Source organism: Carcharhinus amblyrhynchos, chromosome 1 (assembly GCF_965287045.1).
Source record: "Carcharhinus amblyrhynchos chromosome 1, sCarAmb.v2.hapA, whole genome shotgun sequence".
Classification (NCBI taxonomy): Eukaryota; Metazoa; Chordata; class Chondrichthyes; order Carcharhiniformes; family Carcharhinidae; genus Carcharhinus; species Carcharhinus amblyrhynchos.
In genome coordinates this window covers 178,868,986-178,892,486 of record NC_137324.1, presented here as the reverse complement: position 1 = coordinate 178,892,486, position 23,501 = coordinate 178,868,986, and the positions used below count along the sequence as shown (strand labels likewise).

At 43.1% G+C, this 23,501-nt stretch overlaps 1 protein-coding gene across 1 annotated transcript; it reads left to right on the top strand.

The window, feature by feature from the left end:
- The first annotated feature begins 581 nt into the window (after positions 1-581).
- On the top strand, positions 582-21,970 carry LOC145348034 (uncharacterized). Its single transcript, XM_080196157.1, has 11 exons — positions 582-696; positions 5,298-5,371; positions 6,223-6,258; positions 8,576-9,394; positions 11,373-12,195; positions 13,364-13,485; positions 15,563-15,683; positions 17,822-17,958; positions 20,032-20,180; positions 20,609-20,757; positions 21,396-21,970. Exons 2-11 carry the CDS (start codon positions 5,318-5,320, stop codon positions 21,422-21,424), a joined length of 2,439 nt encoding a protein of 812 aa, XP_080052283.1. The 5' UTR covers positions 582-696; positions 5,298-5,317; the 3' UTR covers positions 21,425-21,970.
- Positions 21,971-23,501: the final 1,531 nt, after the last annotated feature.

Sequence of the window (23,501 nt, the reverse complement as noted above, 5' to 3'; positions counted from 1 at the left end):
ATAAAACACCGAGAGAATCACTAATCTTTTCTAACAGGTGAACAGAATTGATTACAAACATACACTCAGTAACATCTAGAGAGAAAATCAACATCCTAACCAACATTTATGGAGCTCTGAAGATTCACACAAACTCAAAACTTTCTCTCTCCACCGATGCTGCAAGATCTGCTGAGTATTTCCAGTATTTTTTGTTGTTATTTATGGACCTCGAATGGTTAATTAAATATGAAAATAATGCAGACAAATCAGCAATAATGTCATCTCTAATGAAGCTCGCAACAATAAACACTGACTGATCTATCTAAATATTTCAGTATTGTTTGGACCTTTTCTCAGTTGGAGATTTGAGTGGCTCTGATGAAACGAGGGTTTAAAATTTAATAAACTTGTGCAAAGTCAGCACAGATGAACGGAGGGTAAAATGTTGCTAATTCTCCCTCCTCCCCAGTGACTAACGTCTGGATGGTTAATAGTGATTGTATCAGCTCATTTCATCAGATTCCCAAAGCAGGGATTGGCTGGGATATGGCCACAACCTGAAGAACGGGGAGATAAGTTTCCAGAGGGAGCTGGGCTGGAACAGAGACTGATCCTCAAACTGCCACTGACTTCACTCCAGTCACAGCTCAGAAAGACTTTCTCTCACTTTTTAACTGGGCTCCCGTCATCTCCACATCTTCTGAAAGTGCTGAGGTAATGACAGAAATATTTCAATCACTTTCAATGTTCTGTTTGTTTGAGAACAAACAGTAATCTCTAAACTGTCTGTGCTTTATATGCTCTGTCTGAGGCCATAACTCTCCATTCACCTGACGAAGGGGGTAACCCCGAAAGCTAGTGAGTATATTATCAAATAAATAGGTTGGACTAAAACCTGGTGTTGTCAGACTTTTTACTGTGTTTGAGAACAAACTCAGAGTCAAACGACTGAAATGTCTGTGTAACAGTTTGCAAAATGTACATTGGTGTTCTATCTTTGATGAAACACCGAGAGAATCACTAATCTTTTCTAACAGGTGAACAGAATTGATTTTAAAAGGGGTGCCTGTATTGGAGCTGATCTGAAGTGATTTTTTAAAGTGTTTGCATTGGGAAGTGGCTGCCTGTGTCTAAGTGATTGCCTCAGGGAAGGGATTTCGTTGATTGTAATGGAATCTTATTCATGTTCAAACTCTTACATTCAATATATTCCAATTGATTTGCTGACATTCAGCTGATTTCTCAACCCTTAGGGTTTGTTTAAATTGTGCATCTTTTTGTTGGCTTTTAGAGGCTGAGGGGAATTGTTGGGAAGTTTGAATCAGCCTGAGAGGTTGCTGGAAAACATAGACAGTAATTGTCAGTGACTTCTTCACAGGTTTCTGAATGGATTGCATTGCCTCTCGCAGTGCTGACAGATAACAGCTCTACACCCCTTACCCACCCCATTAGAGACTCCTTTCACCATCTCATCTCCGCAGTGGCTGTGCTTCACCTGTACCCTGGTTTACCTGTTGGGTTCTGAACAATGAAAGTTCATTCAAAGAGGATGCTTTCAAGCAGATCTGTGGGAAGGGGAGAGAGAGAAACAGAGAGATTTAGAGCAGGAATTCAAGAGCTTAGGACTCAGGTATCTGACGATGTGATCGCTCATGGCACAGTGATTAGAATGAGGCTTGAATTAGGGGAATACAAAGATTGTGGACAGTGGGATGCTGGAAACATCTAAGAGACAGGGAGGGTAGAGACCTGAATGGATGAATAAAAAATCCAATGTTGCTTAACCAAAAGTCAATGTAGGTCATAGAATCCTACAGTGCAAAAACAGGCCACTTGGCCCATCGAGCCTACATCAACAACAATCCTACCCACACGTATTTACCCTACTAATCACAATAAGGGGCAATTTAGCATGGCTAAACCACCTAAACAACACATCTTGGAGTGTGGGAGAAAACCAGACCACCCAGAGGAAACCCATGCAGACATGGGGAAAATGTGCAGACTCCGTACAGACAGTGACCCAAAGCCAGAATTGAACCTGCGTCCCTGGCACTGAGGCAGCAGTGCCAACCGCTGTGCCACCTGTAGGTCCATGAGCATGAAGCTGAAGTGTGAATAAGACTGATTATGAGTAAGAACCAAAATGGCAGAGTCTTGGATATGTCCATGTTTATGGAGAGTAGAGTGTGTTGGAATGGTTAAATGTAGAGGTTAACACAAGTATGGATGAGGTTTGGAGTAGAAGCTGAGCTGCGGCAGGGAAGGAGTCCAGTGATGTTAGAGCTGGAATCAGATGATGCGGAGGTGTGTGCCAGGATTTTGTGACCTCACTCCGGTAGGCTGGTAAAATCCTGCCCGAGGCCAATGGAGAATTCCGTTCTGCCAGCCTCTCTCACCCTGAATCCGGGAGTAAAATTCCAACAGTGGCCAGAACGTCTTAGGGTTGAATCTGACACCAAGTTTGTGAAGAGTCTGGTTGAGCCTCAGAGAGTTGCCAGAGATTGTGGAAAGTGATTGCTTTTGGATGAGGGGTATTGATGAGTGAAACATGTTAAAATATGAGGAAAGGTTAAACAGGTTGGGACTCTACCCATTGGAGTTTAGAAGAATGAGAGGGGATCTCATTGAATCATAGAGGATTCAAAGGGGCTTGACAGGGTAAATGCTGAGAGAATATTTCCACTCATGGGAGAGTCTAGGACCAGGGGACAGAGCCTCAGAATAAACAGGCACCAATTTAAGACTGAGATGAGGGTGAATTTCTTCTCTCAGAAAATTGAGAATCTTTGGAATTCCTTGCCACAGAGAGCTGTGGGGGCAGAGTCCTTGTGTAGATTTACGGCTCGGATGGAATTTTGATTAGTAAGGGAATCAAGGATTACAGGGAAAGGGCAGGAAAGTGGACATGAGGAATGTTGGATCAGCCACTGATATGGGGGAACAGGCTCGAGGGGCCGAATGGCCTACTCCTGTTCCTATTTCTAATGGTCTTATTTAAGTTCCACAGATTAGGCCTGTATTTCCCGAGTACAGATTTGAGGTGGTCTAATCAAGGTTTTTAAGATGATTGAGGTATATGATAGGGCAGATAGAGAGAAACTATCTCCTCCAGTGGGGAGAGTCCAGAGCAAGGGGGCAGAACCTTAAAATTTGAACCAGAGCATTTTGGGATGATGTCAGAAAACACTCCCCCACACAAAGGGGAGAGAAAATCCATCAGTGAATCCTTATTGTCAAGAATCTAACTTCCTTTTGGGAAAGGGATTGCATAAATTCTAAAAGGAGATTTAGGATTGAGGAAAAAAAAATCAAGAATCTTTTTCAGTTTGAGACTGTGACCAATACCCTTGTGTTTGAAAATCAAGTGATGACGAGATTGGGATCATGGTAACCAGACTAACTCCATGACCCAGAGCACGGCTCACTTTCACCTGCACACTCTTTGTATCTTGGAAATTGGACAGTTGGGGAGGTAATGGCCGAGTGGCATTATCACTAGACTATTAACCCAGAAACTCAGCTCACATTCTGGGAACCCGGGTTCGAATCCCACCACGGCAGATGGTAGAACTTGAATTCAACAAAAATATCATAGAATCCTACAATGCAGAAGGAGGGCATTCGGCCCATCAGGTCTGCACCGACCACAATCCCATCCTGGCCCTATCCCCATAACCCCGTGCATTTACCCTGCTAGTCCTCCTGACACTAAGGGGGCAAGTTAGCATGGCCAATCCACCTAACCAGTATATCTTTGGAGTGTGGGAGGAAATCCTTGCAGACATAGGGAGAACAAGCAAACTCCACACAGACACATCTCCTGAAGTGGTTCAGTGTCAAATTTTGTTTACTGAATCTCCGTGAAGCATCTTGGGAAGAGGAAGGTGCTAGTTAAATGCATTTTTTTGTTGTTGAGCTGCCCTGCCCACGAGATGTGGAGTGGAGGGATGTGGCGTGATTGTCTGAAAAGAACTTGTTGCTCACAGGCTGATCCAAGAGTAGAACTCAAGGGTGTGGATGTACTCACCTAATGACAGTGCAGTACGAGACAGGAGTTATTGCAATCTCCCCCGTGACATGACCTGAAGGTGGAAAGGACTGTTAACCGTGTAGACAAACTGCAAAACAAACTGTTCCATTTTCCATCCGCTAGTTTCACATGACAACAGAAAATCTGAATTATAGAAGCACACAGAACTGAAGGAGGCCATTCAACCCATCATGTGTGAGTTTGCGGTTAGAAAGGGCCGTTGTGTTTAGTCCTAAGTGTCTGCTTTAGATCCCATTCAGTTCCTCAGCCTCAAATACATCTCCAACTTCCTTTTAGCTTTCATTCTGGATTCAGCCTCTCAGGCCCAGTGTTCCAGCAATTCCCTAGAGAGATTATTGTTGTGGGAAAATATTTGAAGGTATTTATATTTAATTTTAAGTTGAGTGTAAATATCTCAGAATGTTGCAATCCCACTTTTCGAGGGAAATGAACGATTCCTACAGCTGAACCCCTCATCACGCCTTTGTCACTTCCGGCCCTGATTATTTCAATGTCCAGTTTTTTGGTCTCCATCCTTACTGAACACATCCCAAACCCCTGTCGGTATGCTGCCCCAGTTATCCATAACCCCAGCTCCTGCATTGTCTCTCAATCTACAACAATGATTACAATTCTCATCCCCCAGTTTAAAAACCTGCAGAGCCTCACCCTGTAACCTCTTCCATCCTGACATTCATACATTCCCTTACTCAAAATCGCTCGAGGCCCCACCAGTCTCCATAAGACCATAAAATATAGGAGTAGAATTAGGCCACTCGACCCATCAAGTCTGCTCCGCCATTCCATTATGTCTGATATTTTTCTCATCCCCATTCTCCTGTCTTTTCCCCACAAGCCCTGATCCCCTTATTAATCAAGAACCTATCTATCTCTGTCTTAAAGACACTCAATGACTCTTCATCATCCTCTCTTCCTTTAAGGTCCTCACCATCCTCTCTCCGTTCTTCCCACCTCTGTCCATCCCCCCACACAATTCTCCCTTTCCCAACTTCTCCCCTCTCAACATCATCCCCCTCAGTTTCCCACATACCTACTCCTCTTAGGAAAGGTATCTTCAGATCATTTCTTCGTCAGATCATTTCTTCTTGTGATGATGTCTCTGTTGGACGCCTTGCGACAATTTTCCTCTCATCAAAGATGAAGAGAATGAGTAAGAGTTGAGCAGGGTGTTTACAAACTCACTGAGATGCTGACAAGAGGGAAAGTGACTGTTTGAAGCTTTCACACTCTGCTCTCTAATGCAGGAAGTCTTGTATTGCAGATCAGAAACCCCGCATAAAGATGAAAACTGTCATTGTCATCACGTGCCTGGTGGCCGTAGTGTTTACCAGCCCGGTAAGTAGGACTTTTTCCAAATAGGAAGCTACTTGCTAATTAAACTAAACCAGAAATAATTTGTTAACTTCTTCGAATGTCTAATTATCCCAATTAATCAGAATCCAGCTATTACCCTTAAAGGAGAGTTATGAAGCTGGTAGCCATGATGTGGAAATGCCGGCGTTGGACTGGGGTGGGCACAGTAAGAAATCTCACAACACCAGGTTAAAGTCCAACAGGTTTATTTGGAATCACGGGCATTCGGAGCACTGCTCCTTCATCAGGTGAGTGAGTAGTGCTCCGAAAGCTTGTAATTCCAAATAAACCTGTTGGACTTTAACCTGGTGTTGTGAGACTTCTTACTGTGAAGCTGATGACATTGTCTGACTAGACTCACTGCACATGAGGATGAAGAATGTGTTGAATTGTGAGGTTTATTGCTTTAAGCTCAGATCTGTACATCCCAGCACCAGCGGGGCGGGGGGCAGGGGAGACTGGTCACTGCCACCAGACTCAGAGTTATAGCTGATAAAAAGTAGGGCGGAGAGAGGCTGTAGGGACTCGTGGATGAAGATATGAAGAAAAAGGTGAGCAAAGATCAGTAAACCTCGATCACACTCACCCAACCTCAGGGCACAGAGGATATTTTCAGCCAATAATGGGAAGAGTTCTGGGTGATTTTCCCCAAAACACTGAGAAATTACCCCCAAAAACATTCATCATTTCTCTCCCTCGTGCCTGAGATTCTCCTCGAGACCCTAAAGACAACAGTGACTGGAAACTGAAAGTGAGAGTAAGTTACTATGTCCCAGTGACCATCCAGAAAACTCCTTTATATCATTCACAATGTTTTCCATCTAATGTTTCAGATCCGGAGAGTCAGAGATTTGTCCAACAGTGTGGAGGTAAGTTGCCTTTTCCATTACTTTTTTTAAATGGTTCCTTTAACCCGTTTAATTTTGAATAAAAGGCTTTTCAGTGAATGTAGAAAGGTGTATAAACAGGTACAGGTGTTTCACAGAGACGCTGTGAGGAGGCTGAGACAAACAACCGGTTCTTCCGAACGCTCGCCCTCCACTCAGTTAGAGGGCTAGCTAAAGAAGGGGGTGTAAGCTGAGAGAAGTGTTGGAGGGTAAGAGGTTTGGGGCGGGATTAGCAAGTCTAGAACTCAGGCCGCTGAAGGTACAGCTGCCAAACAGAGGGGAGGACTTACCAAAATACATTGTCAGAGAGAACGATGGAAGTGAGCGTGGTTTACAGACTAAAGGATTTAAAAAATAGGATGAGAATTTTAAAATGAGTGTTGGTGGTTGGGAGCAGAAGCCAACGTGAGTCAGTGAGAATGGTGGGGGGTTGAGGGGGATATAGGTTGCAGGGTAGTGGATGAACTGGAATTGAGTGAAGGATGACAGGTTGCTCTGCCAACTCCATTGGAATGGCTGAGTTGGAGGGGACAAGGCTGATGGAGTCTTCGAGGGGATCAGAGTTATTGCCTTACCTGAACCCCAAGATGTGAAAAGGTAGGAGGAAGCGTCCGCATAGACTGGGAAAGCATGAGACTTCACCCATTGTAACAGTGCACAGGAAAACCCTGTATGGAGTGGAGCCTGGAGTATCTCAGACTTGATATCGTCTTAGAGTTTAGAAGAATGAGAGATGACCTTTCTGAAACATGTAAGATCCTGAAGAGATTTGATAGAGTGGATACTCAGAGAATCTTTCCTCTTGTGTGGTAGGTTGGGACCAGGGGACACAGATTAAGAAGGAATCTCTCCTTTAAGATTGAAGAGATTTTCTTTTCCCCAGTGGAGGCAAACTCATTGAGTTTCTTCAAGGCAGAGTTAGAGAGATTGATGAGAGACAGAAGGATAAAGGGTTATGGGGAGGGTCAGACAGGAATGTAGAATTGAGACCACCACTAGAAGAGCTATTTCATGTCGTCATGGTGAAGGGCCGGTCCTAAACATATCAGCAAATAAAGGGTGCCCCGATCATTCTAGGGAATAACCCCCACCCCACCGTGGAGGGCTCACCCCTTCCCCCACCCCCCCATCTCACAATCAACACCAGCATCCTCCCCACCACCAACAGTCATCACTGGCATTTCCCCCCTCTCTCTTTCTCTCTCCCCCCAACAAGTCATCGCCAGCATCTTCCTTTCCCACCCCCCATCACCAACAATCGTTATCCACATCTCCCTCTCACTCCTCCCCAGGACACATACGTGCTCCCCCTCCCCCAAACCCATGAGGGCCCCAATGGGGTCCGTCCCTGGCACTGCAGTGCCAACCTGTGCCAGAGGCTTTGCCTGGCCACTGCCCGGGTATGTCCCTCTCCCCAGGGGGCTATATACTGACCTTTGTGCCCTCCGGGAATCCCCATGACATGTTTATGCCTGGGTGAACCTCTTGTAAACCATGCCGATGGTTTTAAAAGATGGCGAGGCGGGCGATATGGCACCAGAAAGGGGGGGTAATGATATTCAAACATACAATTAAATGAAGTTCTCGCCTTTGTCTGTGTGAATCTCACTACATCACTGACTAGAGACACGGAAAATGGTGGAACACGATCTCTCCAGACAGAATTGCCTTTCCTCATTCTCTCCGGATCTTCAGCCTGTGTTGCTGTTATCTCTTTGATGTTGAAGATGGGCTGAGAATCACCCCCTGTAGTAAAGTGTTGCTGGAGACGTAAACATTTAAAAAAAAATCTAACACTTCCTACTTTGTCTTTTTTTTCACTCAGCACAATATTTTCCTTCTGGACCTGATTTAATACTAATTCCTTCTTTGTGATTCCTGTTTCAGAATCCTTAAATATCACTGGTTTAGGAGGTGGACTGTTCATCACTGATACCCACCTCCCCCCCATCCCTATTATTTCCACCTTGCCAATATTCACTCTCATTCTCAGAAGCTTTGGTGCAAGAAACCTACAAATTGAAAGGTTCAGGAGAATATTGAACTAACAGGATGCACAGTGTTGGACGCATCACTCCAGTGTGATGAGACTGATAGTCAGTCCAATGCTGATTAGGCCGATGAAGGCTTTTGACCTTTTCCCAGTATGAAGCAATGATAGAAGTGGTGTTTGCTGCTCCCTGTGCATTGTATATGCAGTTCACCCCCGCCTCATTATAGAATAAACTTCGAGAACGTTTGATAATGTTATGTCTTTTTTGCTTTATAATGATGACAATTGCTTCATTTCAATCAACAGGTCGCAGCTGTGAATCCTTTCCTGTTCACAAACAACCGCTTATTCTACAGGGGTCAAAATCAACCTGGCCAACGATTAAACAGATTTATAAACCTACAGGATCCATTCTTCAATAGCTACGTTCCATTCCCCAATGGCTACAATCCTAAACAATTGCCTAACTACAATCCTAACCAGCAATATCCTAACTATAATGCCTACAATCCTTACTACAACCAGTATCCTATCCAGCCATATCCTTTTAATCCAGTCCTTTTCAATTCCTATCCCTCGTTAGCAAATAGACTTAATGTTTTGGCACTCAATAATGCTCAAGCAAACGCCCTCAGCACAAGTTCTGAGATATCAGCTGAGGACACAATCAATATGGTCAGAATTCCCTTTATCAGTGTACCATTTGGTGTACCAGGTGATGGGATCATACCCAATAACGGATTACCTATGGTACCAGATAACGAGGTACCCTTTTTACCAGCTAATGAAAGACCTTCCACACCAGAGATGGATGCCAATGCAGTGGATGCTGGATTCGATCAACAAAACATTGATGATCAGGCAACCGAAGTATTTGATCCGGAGGAACCTGCTAGCATGCTCCCATACACTGACTCTGTACAAGAAATGGATTCATTGGGATTAAACGGTGAAGATTATCCTGCGATCACAGACGTTAATGAGGGTCTTAGCCAACAAGACACAATTTATGAGCCGGTCGGATTGGATGAGGAATATGGTCAAACTCTGAACAATGAGGAATTTTCCAATCAGCAAATGCCAAATGAAAACTTGGATGAAGCTGATTTAACTCTGGAGGTTGAGGTATTTGTCTCTTTCTTCAATTTATTGCGAGACAGACTCGGAGCTTTATTCATTGATAAAATACCAAGGGCTGAACATCCTTTGATGTTTCAGCTTTGATAACACGGGATTTTGACCAAGTGAAGATTCATTCCTTTCTCAGCTTGGTGTTTTTAGGAACACTGCTCACAAAGGTGTCTCAGCATCTCTGATATTCATCACATTGAGTCAACAACACAGAAACAGGCCATTCAGCCCAAACGGTCAATGCTGGGGTTTCTATTCCTGACCAGCCTCTTCCCATCCTGTCCCTGTTTCCTCCTATTTGTCTCTCTCTCCTGTTGACATTGAGCCCCCACTTTTACACTTCAGGTTTCTGGCCTCACTGTTCTGTTAAACGCCAAACCAACATTTCAGAGCTGAAAGGCAGTTGTTCCTTGTTGGAGAGTCCAGGATTAGGGGATTGTACATACGAATTAGGATCAGGAATAGGTCATTCAGCCCCTCGAGCCTGTTCCACCATTCAATAAGACCATGGCAGACCTTGTTGAATCTTCATTTAGAGTGAAGGGTCATCCATTTCGGACTGAGGTGAGGTGAAATATTCATCACTCAGAAGGGTTGTGGATCTTTGGGATTCTCTATTGGAGAACTGTGGAAACTCAGTCATTGAATAGGTTGAAGACTGAGATTGATAAGAGCTTTTGGACATGAAGGGACTTGAGGGACGTGGGGAATCTGGTGGAATGGGTAGAAGATCAACCATGATTTTATTGACTAGGAGAACAGGTTCAGGTGGCTGAATGGTCTGCTACTGTTCTTATTTCTTATCTTATATCACCACCAAAAGCAGGAGTACATCAGTGTTGCTGCTCTCTGTGGTCCTTCATCTCCCAACATCTATGGTCCATTTGAAAGCTGCCACTTCTCTGTACACTGAATTTTAAAATATAAAGGCAAAAAAGACACAAAATGAAAGGCAGAGGTAAAATAACATTTCATATTGATCAAAGTTGCTAATCTACGGTTTTTCATAGGAAAATGAGATCAGTACTTTGACTATAATCACTGTATATTTGTAGCAAATGCTCCAAATTCTAAAAGAGCAAATCACCTAACTCCAATCACCTAATCATCATTGGTATATATAAAATAGTCGTGGGAAATCAGAGGGTTCTGGGTTCGAATCCCGCCACTGCAGATGATGGAATTTGAATTCAGTGTAAAAATATCTGGAATTAAGAATCTACTGATGACAATGAAACCATTGTCGATCGTCGGAAAAACCCATCTGGTTCACTAATGTCCTTCAGGGATGGGAATCTGCCATCTTTACCTGGTCTGGTCTGGTCTACACGTGACTCCAGAGCCACAGCAATGTGGTTGACTCTCAACTGCCCTCTGATATGGCCTAGTAAGCCACTCAGTTATACCAATTACTACAAAATCTAATTCAAGAAGGCAGCTCACCACCACCTTCTCAAGGGCAACTGGGGATGGGCAATAAATGCTGGCCAGCCAACGGTGCCCACGTCCCACAAATGAATAACAAAAAACTTCTTAAGTGTTCTCTACCTCCATCACCCTTTCGGGTAGCGAGTTCCAGACTCTCACCTCCCACTGGGTGGAAAAAGGTTTTCCTCACATGTATAAGCAGTTTGAAATCTCTCTAGCAAGAATAAATCTCCAAATGCTTCATGTTTACTTAACAATGTTCAGACCAGACGGCAAAAGATAGCAACTCCCTATTTTTGTAGCAGAGTCACAGATAGGACATTGTCTGGTACCACAATCTATTTCCATCTCTGCATGTCCTCAATGTTTCCACTTGGGGCACCACCCCTCACACCTTTCAGGTTTCAATGGTTTATATTGTTGCAAAAATTCTCAAGTACGTCAGCTATTATGTGTAAACTTTTAATATTAGCTACATAGAAGTTGTATCCACAGGTGCGATATAATCTTTCAGTATCTGATGGAAGTTTCCTATTGTTTGCAGACCCAAAACATTGGTACCAACACAGTGTCTATGAATTCAGTGGGCTTCTCCGAGAAGAAAGATGACAATAATGGTGGCACAGAATCTAATCTGAATGTAGCAGTATCCAATAACAACACACCAGATACTCAGGAGCAGAATAGTATGCAATCCATTGAAGATGACCTTAATCAGATCAATGCAGTGGGTTCCAATCAGGACAATACTCAATCCATTGAAGATGACCTTAATCAGATCAATGCAGTGGGTTCCAATCAGGACAATACTCAATCTATTGAAGATGACCTTAATCAGATCAATGCAGTGGGTTCCAATCAGGACAATACTCAATCTATTGAAGATGACCTTAATCAGATCAATGCAGTGGGTTCCAATCAGGACAATACTCAATCTATTGAAGATGGCCTTAATCAGATCAATGCAGTGGGTTCCGATCAGGACAATACTCAATCTATTGAAGATGACCTTAATCAGATCAATGCAGTGGGTTCCGATCAGGACAATACTCAATCCATTGAAGATGACCTTAATCAGATCAATGCAGTGGGTTCCGATCAGGACAATACTCAATCCATTGAAGATGATCTTATTCACATTAACGTAGTGGGTTCCAATCAGGATAATACTCAATCCAATGATAATGATCCCAATCCCACTGTAGCAGGTTCCAATAATGACGATGCAGCTGATTTTGAAGAGGATAGTGGCAACACTAATTCCAATCTCAACAATGGAGCTGGTTTCATTCAGAATGGAAATGGTGATGGGGCCAATGGTGATGACAGCAGTAAGATTGACAACGGCAACATACAAAACGAACTTGGTAAGTATCAGCTGAGGGTGGATTTATCGGTAATGATGTGAACAACTTGCTTATTTGAGTCGTTCCTTCTGTCCTTTATCTCGTATTTCAGAATCAGTATCTTTTAAGCTGGAACTAACTTGCTTACAGTTTCACTAACAGCAATGGGAGATTATGATTGTAGTTAGATGTGATTGTGTGTTTGGCCTCATTATTGATTGATTATTTCCATCCTATTATGGTTCCTTGATGGTGATGTGGACCTTTCAGTTACAAGATGACTGGGAGCTAATGAACTTGGGAACATTACTATTTACCTTTGTTCTAACGGATTATAATTCTGCAAATGTTGCAGCCTCAATTCCCCAACCTGTACTCTGAGAGCATTGGGATTGGGTCAGAGCCTGAATGCTAACATTCAGCATCTTTGATGTGGAGATGCTGGTATTGGACTGGGATAAGCACAGTGAGATTGTGCTGCCAAATAAACCTGTTGGACTTTAACCTGGTGTTGTGAGACTTCTTACTGTACTCATTCAGCATAATGCTCAGAGGTGACAGGCTGCCGCTCTCAGGGTCAGAAGCATTGGGAGAGGATGGATGTAAATGTCAGTGAGCAAAGATTATAAATATTCCTGTTGGTTACCACCAATCTGTGAGGCTTGAAATTGAATTGTGTTTGTACTCTGATCATTGATAAAAATATGGAGCATAACATAAGGTCTGGTCAGCATGGATTGGGGCGGGGGGGAGGGGGGTGGTCGACGTGGCACAGTGGTGCAGTGGTTAGCACAACTGCCTCACAGTGCCAGGGGTCAGAGTTAAAGTCCCAGCTTGGGTCACTGTCAGTGCAGACTGCACATTTTCCCCATGTCTCCTCCGGGTGCTCTGATTTCCTCCCACAGTCTGAAAGATGTGCTGGTTAGGAGATTTGGCTGTGCTAAATTCTCCCTCAGTGTACCCAAACAGGTGCCGGAGAAGATTTTCACAGTAAAACACCTCATTGCGGTGTTAGTGTAGGCCTACTTGTGACCTTAATAAATAAACTTTAAAAAAATCTTGAGTTTGGACTCCATTCTTTAAACTGACACTAATACCTGAAACTTTAAACTGTTGCAATTCTCCCATCGAAAATGAAACACTAATGAAGGGAACATTACAAATGATACACTTTTACTTTATTTTTTAGACTCTTGCAAGAAGATCCAGTGCAGGCATGGAAGGATCTGCAAACTCAGTGAAGATGGATTACCCACTTGTGTCTGTCAGGAGCTGACATCCTGCCCTGAAAGCTCGCTTGAGCTCCAACAGGTAGGATCAGTTAATCATTTTCAACTTTAGGGTGAGGATAAAAAGGAGCTGATAGCATCATAACCCTCCTGTTTGTTCCACGGCCCCAGCTTTTGACTAAACTCACAGCAAACGATGTTTGGAGGAGGGAAATCCCAGCTCGAGCAGATATAGTAATTAAAAAACAGAAATATGGTTGTTTCAGCTCCAGCCCTGTCCCAACTTCAAAACAAGACTTTGGCAAGTTATAATATGAATAAATGGATATAGAAAACTTTTCATATATTTGAGTGAAGATATAAAACAATCTGACATAGAATCGTACAGCACAGGAGGCCATTCAGCCCACTGTGTTTGTGCTAGCTCTATGAAAGGGCTATGTGATTAATTCCAGTGCTCCTGCATTTTTTTCCCTTAGATATCATTCATTCATTTTCTAATTCCCTTTATTGAATCTACTCCAACTGCTCTTTCACACAGCACATTCTCACAATGAAGAATCTCAACTCCTCTCCGGCTCTTTGTCAATTATTTGAGATTTGGTTCCTCTGGTTACCAACAGCCCTATCAGAGGAGGGGGTTTCTCCCCATCTATTAAAACCCTTCATGATGTTAAATGCTTCTATTAAATCTCTTGTAATAATCCCAGCTTCTCCAGTCTCACCATATTGACTGGATCCCCAGACCATTCCAGAAAATCTCCCGCCCTCTCTCCAAGACCGCGACATTTTTTCCTAAAGAGTTCTGGCCAGGATTGGATGCAACCCTCAAGTTGAGGCCTAACTAGTGAAGTGTAAAGGTTTACCATAACATGGTACTGCAGTAATTCACTAAAGATCCTTAGACAGCATCTTCCAAACCCACAACCACTTCCATCTAGAAGGACAAGGGCAGCAGATACCTGGGAACACCACTGCCTGCAGGTTCTCCTCCAAACTACTCACCATCCTGACTTGGAAATGTATCACGATTCCTTTGCAGTTGCTTGGTCAAAATCCTGGAACTCCCTCCATAAGGCAACTCACCACTATCTTCACAAGAGCAACTAGGCAATAAATGCTGGCCAGCCAGCAATGGCCATGTCTCATGAATGAATAAAGAAAAACCCCTACGTATCTTTATACTCTGTTTATTTTAGAAAAGGACTTTAATTTATAAAACATCTTCTGTCACCTTTGGAGATCTGTGTCTATAAGCCCCACTCTTCCTGCTCCGTTTAAAATGGCCCCATTCACTTCATAGTGCTGAGTTCTTCAATCTTCTTTTCAGAATGCTTACAGTTTATTTTCTGTCCGTATTTTATCCTCCACCCATCCTTTCTACAGTAAAGGTGCAATGATCTCAGCGAGATCATTGGAGTATGAGCTCCCTGATTGAGGTAATAAAGAAACAGAAACTAGAAGCAGGAGTAGGCCATTCAGCCCTTCAAGCCTACTTGGCATTCATTATGATCAAGGCAGACAAGGGGAGAACATGTAAACTCCACACAAACAGTCACCCAAGGGTGGAATTGAACCCAGGCCCCTGGCGTTGTGAGGCAGCTAACCACTGTACCACCCTCATATTAGTGCAGAAGTGATCTCTGCTGATTTCTCTCTGGTATTTACAGTGGGAATCACATTAATGTGTGATAGGATCATTCAAAAGTCTGATAGCAGCAGGGAAGAAGCTGTTCTTGAGTCCGTTAGTAGGTGTTTTCAGGCTGTATCTTTGTCCTGACGGAAGAAGGTGGAAGAGAAAATGTCCGGGATGTGTGGGGTCCTTAAATATGCTGGCTGCTTTTCCGAGGCAGCGGGAAGTGTAGACAGTGTCAACGGATGGGAGGCTGGTTTACATGATGGACTGGGCTTCATTCATGTGCCTTTGTAGTTTCTTGTGGTCTTCGCCAGAGCAGAAGCCATGCCAAGCTGTGATACAACTGAAAAGGATGCTTTCTATGGTGCATCCGTAGAAATTGGTGGGAGTTGTAGCTGACATTTTAGTCTTGATTAGTTTTCTTTAACTGTATTGGCTTCAAGTTCAAGAGCAGGAAATTATACATGATTGCGTGCTTGCTTTAATACTTTGCCTCCAATTATTGTCTGGTTTGATTTGACAGATATGTGGCACAAACAATGTGACATATGGAAACGCTTGCCAGTTTTTCGCCTCTCAGTGTCTTCTTGATGGAACCAAGAGCGGACACAACATTCACCTGGACTACATGGGACCCTGCAAATGTAGGTTTTAATCATTGCAAAAAGTATGCAAGGTCTATGATTAATGGTCATAGGCTCTGCAGCTAACTGGTGACCCATGGCCGCTCCATTTTAATATTGTCACTTAAATCTTGGAAAATAAGTTAGTTATATTTTGGAGTACTTGGTGTTACATTGTACAAATTCTTGTGGTGCATTCTTGCCTTGGAGTCGGAAGCTGGGCTCGAGTTCTCCAGAGTTCCCCCACCTTGGACTTGTTGACCAAGGAAGTTGTGTTCACAGTGCAAACAGGCAGATTGGAATTCTTCCAACACGCATCAGAGGCAGGCAGTAAGAGTGTGAGATTCCTGGTCAGCCGTGTGAAGAAAAGAAATTGGAGTCTCAACCATCATTATCCATGGCTCCAGACTACGACGTGCATGGAAAGGTTCACTTGGACCTTGCGTGAACTGTGAAACAACAGCACCAGAGTTACATCATCAGCACAGCACAGCAATAGGGCATTCAGCCCATTGGTGTAAGCTGGTGTTGATATTCCACACAAGCCATCTTCATCTTGACCCATCCTGCTTCCTTATCCCTCATCTACCTACCTAGCTTCCTTTTAAATGCATCAACACTGTTCACAACTGCTCCCCATGATATTGTGTTCTGGGTTCCCTGGGTAAAGAAGTTTCTCCTGATTCTCCTGACTGCGTTAGCAGTGCCTCACCTCTGAATCACAAGATTCAAGTCCCATTCTAGGGCAGTATGCTCAAACATCAAAGTGACACCACTGCAGTACTGAGGACATGCTGCACTGTTGGAGAGCAGTCTTTTGGATAAGGTGTTGAACAAGGCCCTATCTGCCCACTCTGAGGAATGTAAACGATCCCATGGTACTATATTGAAGAAAATCAGGATTGTTATCACTGGTGTTGTAGCCAACATCTAACCTTGACATCATGGAAAAGCTGATAATCTGGTCATTATCACATTGTTGTTTGTGGGAATTTGCAGAGTGCTGATTGAACATAAGAACATAAGAAATAGGAGCAGGAGTAGGCCATCTAGCCCTTCGAGCCTGCCCCGCCATTCAATAAGATCATGGCTGATCTGAAGTGGATCAATTCCACTTTCCTGCTTTCTCCCCATAACCCTTAATAATTGGCTGCTGCATTTCCTGCAACAGTGACTATATGATTATATAAATTTCATCTGTATCAATGTTTGGTACAGGTTCCTAATAACCCTATCACTGCATTAAATACCAGGAATTCCCTGCATTATTCACAAAAAATACCAGAGAATTATAGAATCCCTACAGGGCAGAAGGTGGTCATTCGGCCCAGTGAGTCTGCACCAACTCTCTGACAGAGCATCTTACCCAGACACTCCCCTCCACCCTAACACCATAACCCCATGTATTTACCACAATAATCCCCCTAACCTCGGGCTTTCCCCTGGGTTCTCTGGTTTCCTCCCATAATCTGAAAGACATGCCGGTTAGTTGTATTGGCTATGCTAAATTCTCCTTCAGTGTACCCAAACAGGCACAGGAGTTTGGCAACTAAGGGATTTTCACAGTAACTTCATTGTAGTGTTAATGCAAGTCTATTTATGATACTAATAAATAAACTTAAACTATCCCACCACAGCTTGGAACACTGAGGGGTGATTTCGCATGGCAATTTAGCATGACCTAATCCACATATCTTTGGACTATGGTGGGAAACCGGAGAACTCGAAGGAAACCCACGCAGACACAGGGAGAACGTGCAGACTCCAACAGTCACCTGAGGCTGGAATAACTGGCACCATGAGACAGAGATGCTAATCACTGTGCCACCGTGCCACCTTAGGGAATCTGTTAATTTATAAAATCAAATCAGGTACTAAACAAGAAAAAGGCCATTCAGCTGATAGAGGCCTTTGTTACTAGCTGAAACATGAACCCACTAGATGTACAGGTGCTCTCTTTTATAATAATCATGTGAGCAGATATATTGATGTCTGTATCATTGAAGAGCAAGCTCATAATCCGTTTGCCCATCTCAGATTGAATCAATTTTATTTGTAAGGATATAAATAAACTCAGGATTAGCCAGTTTTTCCTGGAAGATTATTCTGCATTGGGAGAGAGAAAAACCTTTAACTTAATCTATTTTTGTCTTGTTCAGACATTTCTCCGTGTTTGGAAAATGAGCTGGAAGAGTTTCCGATACGTTTACGTGGTTGGCTGAAAAACGTTCTGATACAGATGTACGAGCAAGATTTACGATCTCCTGGCTTACTGTCTCCGAAAGAGAGAACAACGGTAAGCTGTGTTTCTATATGCTTTTGAAAAGAATGGAGTGTTTCTCTGTACATTCGCTCAGAGCGTGATAAATGGAAAATTGTTGTCCTTTACTATTACAATCTGAAATGCACTGCCTTAAGTAAGTGTATTGGTAACTCTCAAAAAGGAACTGGATATATACCTGAAGGGGAAATGGTTATGCTTTAGTGTACCTTCACAACCATAATGTTTTTTACTCTTTAGGGCAGAGTGGGGAAAATGGTGGAAGGATTTCCAAGCTGATTGTCAGTCTGTTGAATGTTCCTTCTGTGGTCAACAGTCCTGATGTTAGACTCAGACCCAAAGCTTCTGGTCCAGTGGCGGGGCGCTACCCACTGTGCCACAAAGCCTCCTGTGGTGAAGACTAGGGGAGTGGGACCTATTGATAATTTTTTCAAAGAGGCACAATGAGCCAAATGGCCTCCTCCTGTGCTGTATCATTCTATACACCAGGAGCGATCAAGCAAAGATTGTTAAATATTTTCTTCTTAGTATTGATTGTGCCTTCAAATCCAGCCACAAGTTACCAGAACTTCAATTTTTAATTGCAAGGGGATGGATCTTGGAGTAGATTGGAGCTGCAATCTGCTCCTGTGCCAGTGAGGCTCTGGCTACTGTTAATTCCCAGGAATCATCTAAACTTGTTTTATGAGAATGAGCATTGTTTGGTTTAAGGGGACAGTGAGCTCCCCACATGTGCAGACAATGTGCGACCATAAGACATAGGAGCAGAATTAGGCCACTCAGCCCATCAAGTCTGATCCACCATTCAATCATGAATGGTGATATTTTTCTCATCCCCATTCTCCTACCTTTTCCCCATCACCCCTGATCCCCTTATTAATCAAGAACCTATCTTAAAGACGTTCAGTGACCTGGCCTCCACAGCCTTTTGCGGCAAAGAGTTTCACAGATTCACCATTCTCTGGTTGAAGAAATTCCTCCTCATCTCTGTTTCAAAGGATTGTCCCTTTAGCCTAAGGTTGTGCCCTCTCTGGTTCTGATTTTTCCTACTAGTGGAAACATCCTTTCCATGTCCACTCTATCCAGGCCTCTCAGTATCCTGTAAGTTTCAGTAAGATTCCCCCTCATCCTTCTGAACTCCAACAGACCCAGAGTCCTCAACTGTGTGAATCCAAGTCAATTCCTGTGGACTGGTGAGGAGCCCCCCTCCTGGCCCATTTTCACTCTGGTATCCTTCCCTTCCACATCCCATCCCCAACTCAGACTGAACACCCTTCTCCCAAATTGGGGCTAGGAATCCTGTTGAGACTGTCGGGTAGAGTGACATATGACCACACTGACTGGTTATTCAAATCCCCTCAAAACAAAAATCCACCTCGGTCTGTTATATCAAAGTACAGTTAACAGCATCAGATCAGATTGCTGTTACTACAACAGAAGACACGTTGATTCCTAGTTCAGGTTTATACTTCATGTTAAAGTCATGTCTTGTAAAACAGGTCTGCTTAGTAATTTCAACTTAGTAAGAAGCATCACAACACCAGGTTAAAGTCCAACAGGTTTATTTGGTATTATGAGCTTTTCGAGTGCTGCCCCCTCATCAGGTGAGTGGAGAGGTAGATTCACAAACATGGCATATATAGACCAAGGCACAATTCACCATAATGGACCTGTGCTTAACCCTCTTTCCACTCGTACTGTCTGTACCTGTAAGGACTTGATTACCTGTAAAGACTCTCATTCCAACCATTATCTTGCAATTGTGTCATAGCCTCTATATGCCATGTTTGTGAAACCTACCTCTCCACTCACCTGATGAAAGGGCAGCGCTCCAAAAGCTCGTGATTCCAAATAAACCTGTTGGACTTTAACCTGGTGTTGTGAAATTTCTTATTGTGCCCGCCCCAGTCCGATGCCGGCATCTCCACACCAACGATTTCAACTTGAAATCAGGTCTGGTGTTGTGATACTCCATCATTTATCAGACAAATCATTAGTACACATTACAATCCACAAATATCTTCTCAGGGCCTGTTGAGTTGTGACGGACAACAAGAAGCTTTACAATGTCAATACTTGCTTTCCTAGATTGAGAAAATCTATGAGCACGAGCACCATCCTCAGCCCAGCGACCACTCCCTCGACTGGCTCTTCGAGGACTTCAATCAGAATTACCAAATGTACATCTATCCAGTTCACTGGCAGTTCACTCAGTTGGATCGTCATCCAGTGGATGGGTAGGGATTAATTTTCCATTTTTGTTTTCAAATGAACAAATCTAATCCAATGATTCTCTCAGTTTACCGAATGGAAAGGGGGGCAAGAGCTCAGTACCAGGAGCTGGAAATACAACCACTGTGCCAATACTTACTGATGGAGAGCTGTTAGTCTTTTACAATTGCATTTTCATTTACCAGGTACTGTTTGATGTTAGCCTTTCTTCACCACTAGCGTTAAAGCCTAGTTCGTCCAGCATGCAAATTCAGCTCATTCAAATATTTATCTTTCTTAAAAACTCCAAACATTACATGATTGGAGAAGTGATGGACTGCATACTGAAGTACAGTACAGTTCATCATTCACACAGGAATCACTCTACTGAAGTTGGTCCAGACTATTTAAATTGTAGGTTGCAAAGCTTTTGATGCTTTTCTTGTCTTTTCAGCTATCTCAGCCACTCTGAGCTGGCACCATTCCGCACCCCGTTAATTCCCTTGGAGCACTGCACATCCCGGTTCTTCAGTGGGTGTGACCTCGATGGTGACAAAGATATCTCCCTGAGAGAATGGAGCAGCTGTTTTGGCCTCAAAGAAGGTGAGGAATTGGTTCTGGGTAAACAGAGGTGTCCTATGGGAAGCAGGAGGGAAGAGGAGACGCAGAAGGCTTTAGGGAAACAGCTTGCAGAGTGTTTGGAGTCTTAGCAGGCATAGGCACAGATGGCAATTCTCCCTGTGTCTATAGAATCAGGAAGCCATTCAGCCCATCGAGTCTGCACTGACCACAATCCCACCCAGGCCCAATCCCCATAACCCCATGTATTTAAGGGAGGCACAGTGGTTAGCACTGCTGCCTCATAACGTCAGGGAACCCAGTTCAATTTCCGGCTTGGATCACTGTCCGTATGGAGTTTGCACGTTCTCCCCAAGTCTACGTGGGTTTCCTCCAGGTGCTCCAGTTCCTCCCACAGTCCAAAGATGTGTGTGTTAGATTGATTGACCATGCTAACTTGCCCCTTAGTGTCAGGGGGACTAGCTAGGGTAACTACATGGGGTTATGGGGATGGGGCCTGGGTGGGATTCTGGTTAGTGCAGACTCAATGGGCCAAATGGCCACCTTCTGCACTGCGGGGGTTCTATGATTCTAAGGCAAAGGAGAAGATTAACTCAAGGCTCAAATAATAAAGACAAAATATATCAATTCTTACTGAAAATTGACTCTTCTTTCTGTTGCAGAGGACATTAATCCCAAACTTGTGTTCTAATGTACTGACTGTCTTGAAGATGGTGTTGGACCTAAAGTTTGATTGCTATATATCTGACAGTCTTTGATCTATCAAAATCCTACTGCTGAACAGTTAATATCATCTTCACTGGAAATATTCAAGTATACATGTCCTTCTCCTGAGGTTTTTTTTTTATTTGGGGCATAAGGTTTTCGGAGATTATACAGAATAAGAATACAAAATGCTGGGCAATTTCTCATGAATATTCATGATTTTCCCAAGCTAGTTATACATCTGGAAGATTCTAAACAATCATTCATTATTAACGATTAAATATCAGGACACTGGTTTTGTTTTGGATCAATACAAGTAATCAAAGACATTGGCATTTCTACTGGAGATATTAATGCACTGGTAATCTCTACATGTTTATATTTTATACATAGGTATGTTTGTGTGAAAGATAAAGGGCTTTTAAAAAAGTTATTTCTGTAATGAATAGAACTTGACTTTGATTGTGTGTTTTGCTCTTGTTAAATCTATTTGATAAATTCTACTCACCTAATAAAATGTTTTGGAAAAATCTCTTTCTCATCAGTGATTTAATTCTATGGATGTAAATTTAATTTTTTGAGAAGGTTGTAAAGATCCCATGCTGTAGGGATACACAAATTCTTCAGTATCCCAATCGCCAAATGGTATGTGCTTCAAGCTCCCACCACGGTTCAGAGGATTATGAGCACTGGTACATATTCTCGTTCTATTATCCAGAATCACTCCAGTTCATTTCTGGGTTTCCAGCTGCACAATTGACATGCAACAGTGAAAAACTACAACAGTCAACACACATTTCAAAATGGAATGTCTTCCATGACCAACCTGAGGGAGAGAGTACGTAAGGGTAATGTGGTAGATGTAATATATCTAGATTCCCAAAAAGTTTCAGCGAGATAGCACACCACAGAACCACGAATACAGTTGGAGCATACAAAGTCACAGACGGGACAGCGAGATGGGCACAAAACTGAAAGCAAAGAGTAGAAGGTAAACTTCCTCAGCAATCGCTCAATAACCGCTCCAAATGGGAAAACAAGAGATAGGTGTAGCTTGGGGTGTGAGGGGAGGCAGAAAATGGCAGGAATAGGTGGTGAAGTGGTAGTAATGTCATCCAACCAATAATCTAAAAGCTGAGACTAAAGATTTGGGTTCAAATCCCACTAAAGATATTGGTGGAATTTTAATCTATTAATAAAATTAATCTCAGTAGACTATGAAGCTACAATTGATTATTATAAAAAAAATCCAATTTCCATTCATAAAAGGACATTAGGAACATCCTCTTCTTTTAGGGAAGGAAATCTGTCATCATTACCTGGGCTGGCCAACATGTGACTCCACTTTTAACTGCCCTCTGAAATAGTCTAGAAAGCCACTCGGTCCAAGAGCAAATAAGTTTATTTATTAGAGTCACAAGTAGGCTTACACTAACACTGCAATGAAATTACAGTGAAAATCCCCTTGTCGCCACACTCCGACACCTGTTTGGGTACATTGAGGGAGAATTTAGCATGACCAATGCACCCTAACCAGCAAGTCTTTCAGACTGTGGGAGGAAACCAGAGCACCCAGAGGAAACACATGCAGATATGGAGAGAACATGCAGACTCCACACAGACAGTGGCCCAAGCCAGGAATTAAACCTGGGTCCCTGCGCTGTGCAGCAGCAGTGCTAACCACTGTCACCGTACTGCCAATTAGGGATGGGTGGCATGGTGGCACAGATGTTGTGATGAATGAACTAAGTAACTTCTACAATGAACATATAATTGAAAAATAAAATTCAACAGCAGTGAATGCATAATAGTAAGAAATGTAAACAGATAATAGATAACTTGGAAAGTAAGGATCTAAAGGGCAGATTGACAGAGGGATCGCAGAGCAAAATTGCATTAGATCCAGCAGCACAGATCAAAATGGGCCATAACAATAGAAAACAAACCACAGGAATTTCTTTCCACTTGCCTGGTGCAACTCCAGCATTCAAAAAGTTCAACACCATCTCGGAGAATGCAATCCAATGTCAATGCTTTACAACATTCTTCAAACCTGTGACTTT

Excerpts from the sequence above, each read along its gene's own strand:
- LOC145348034 (XM_080196157.1), top strand. The coding sequence starts at position 5,318 with ATGAAAACTGTCATTGTCATCACGTGCCTGGTGGCCGTAGTGTTTACC. Across the intron at positions 6,259-8,575 it reads ATTTGTCCAACAGTGTGGAG|GTCGCAGCTGTGAATCCTTT; the intron begins GTAAGTTGCCTT and ends TTCAATCAACAG. Across the intron at positions 13,486-15,562 it reads GCTCGCTTGAGCTCCAACAG|ATATGTGGCACAAACAATGT; the intron begins GTAGGATCAGTT and ends TTGATTTGACAG.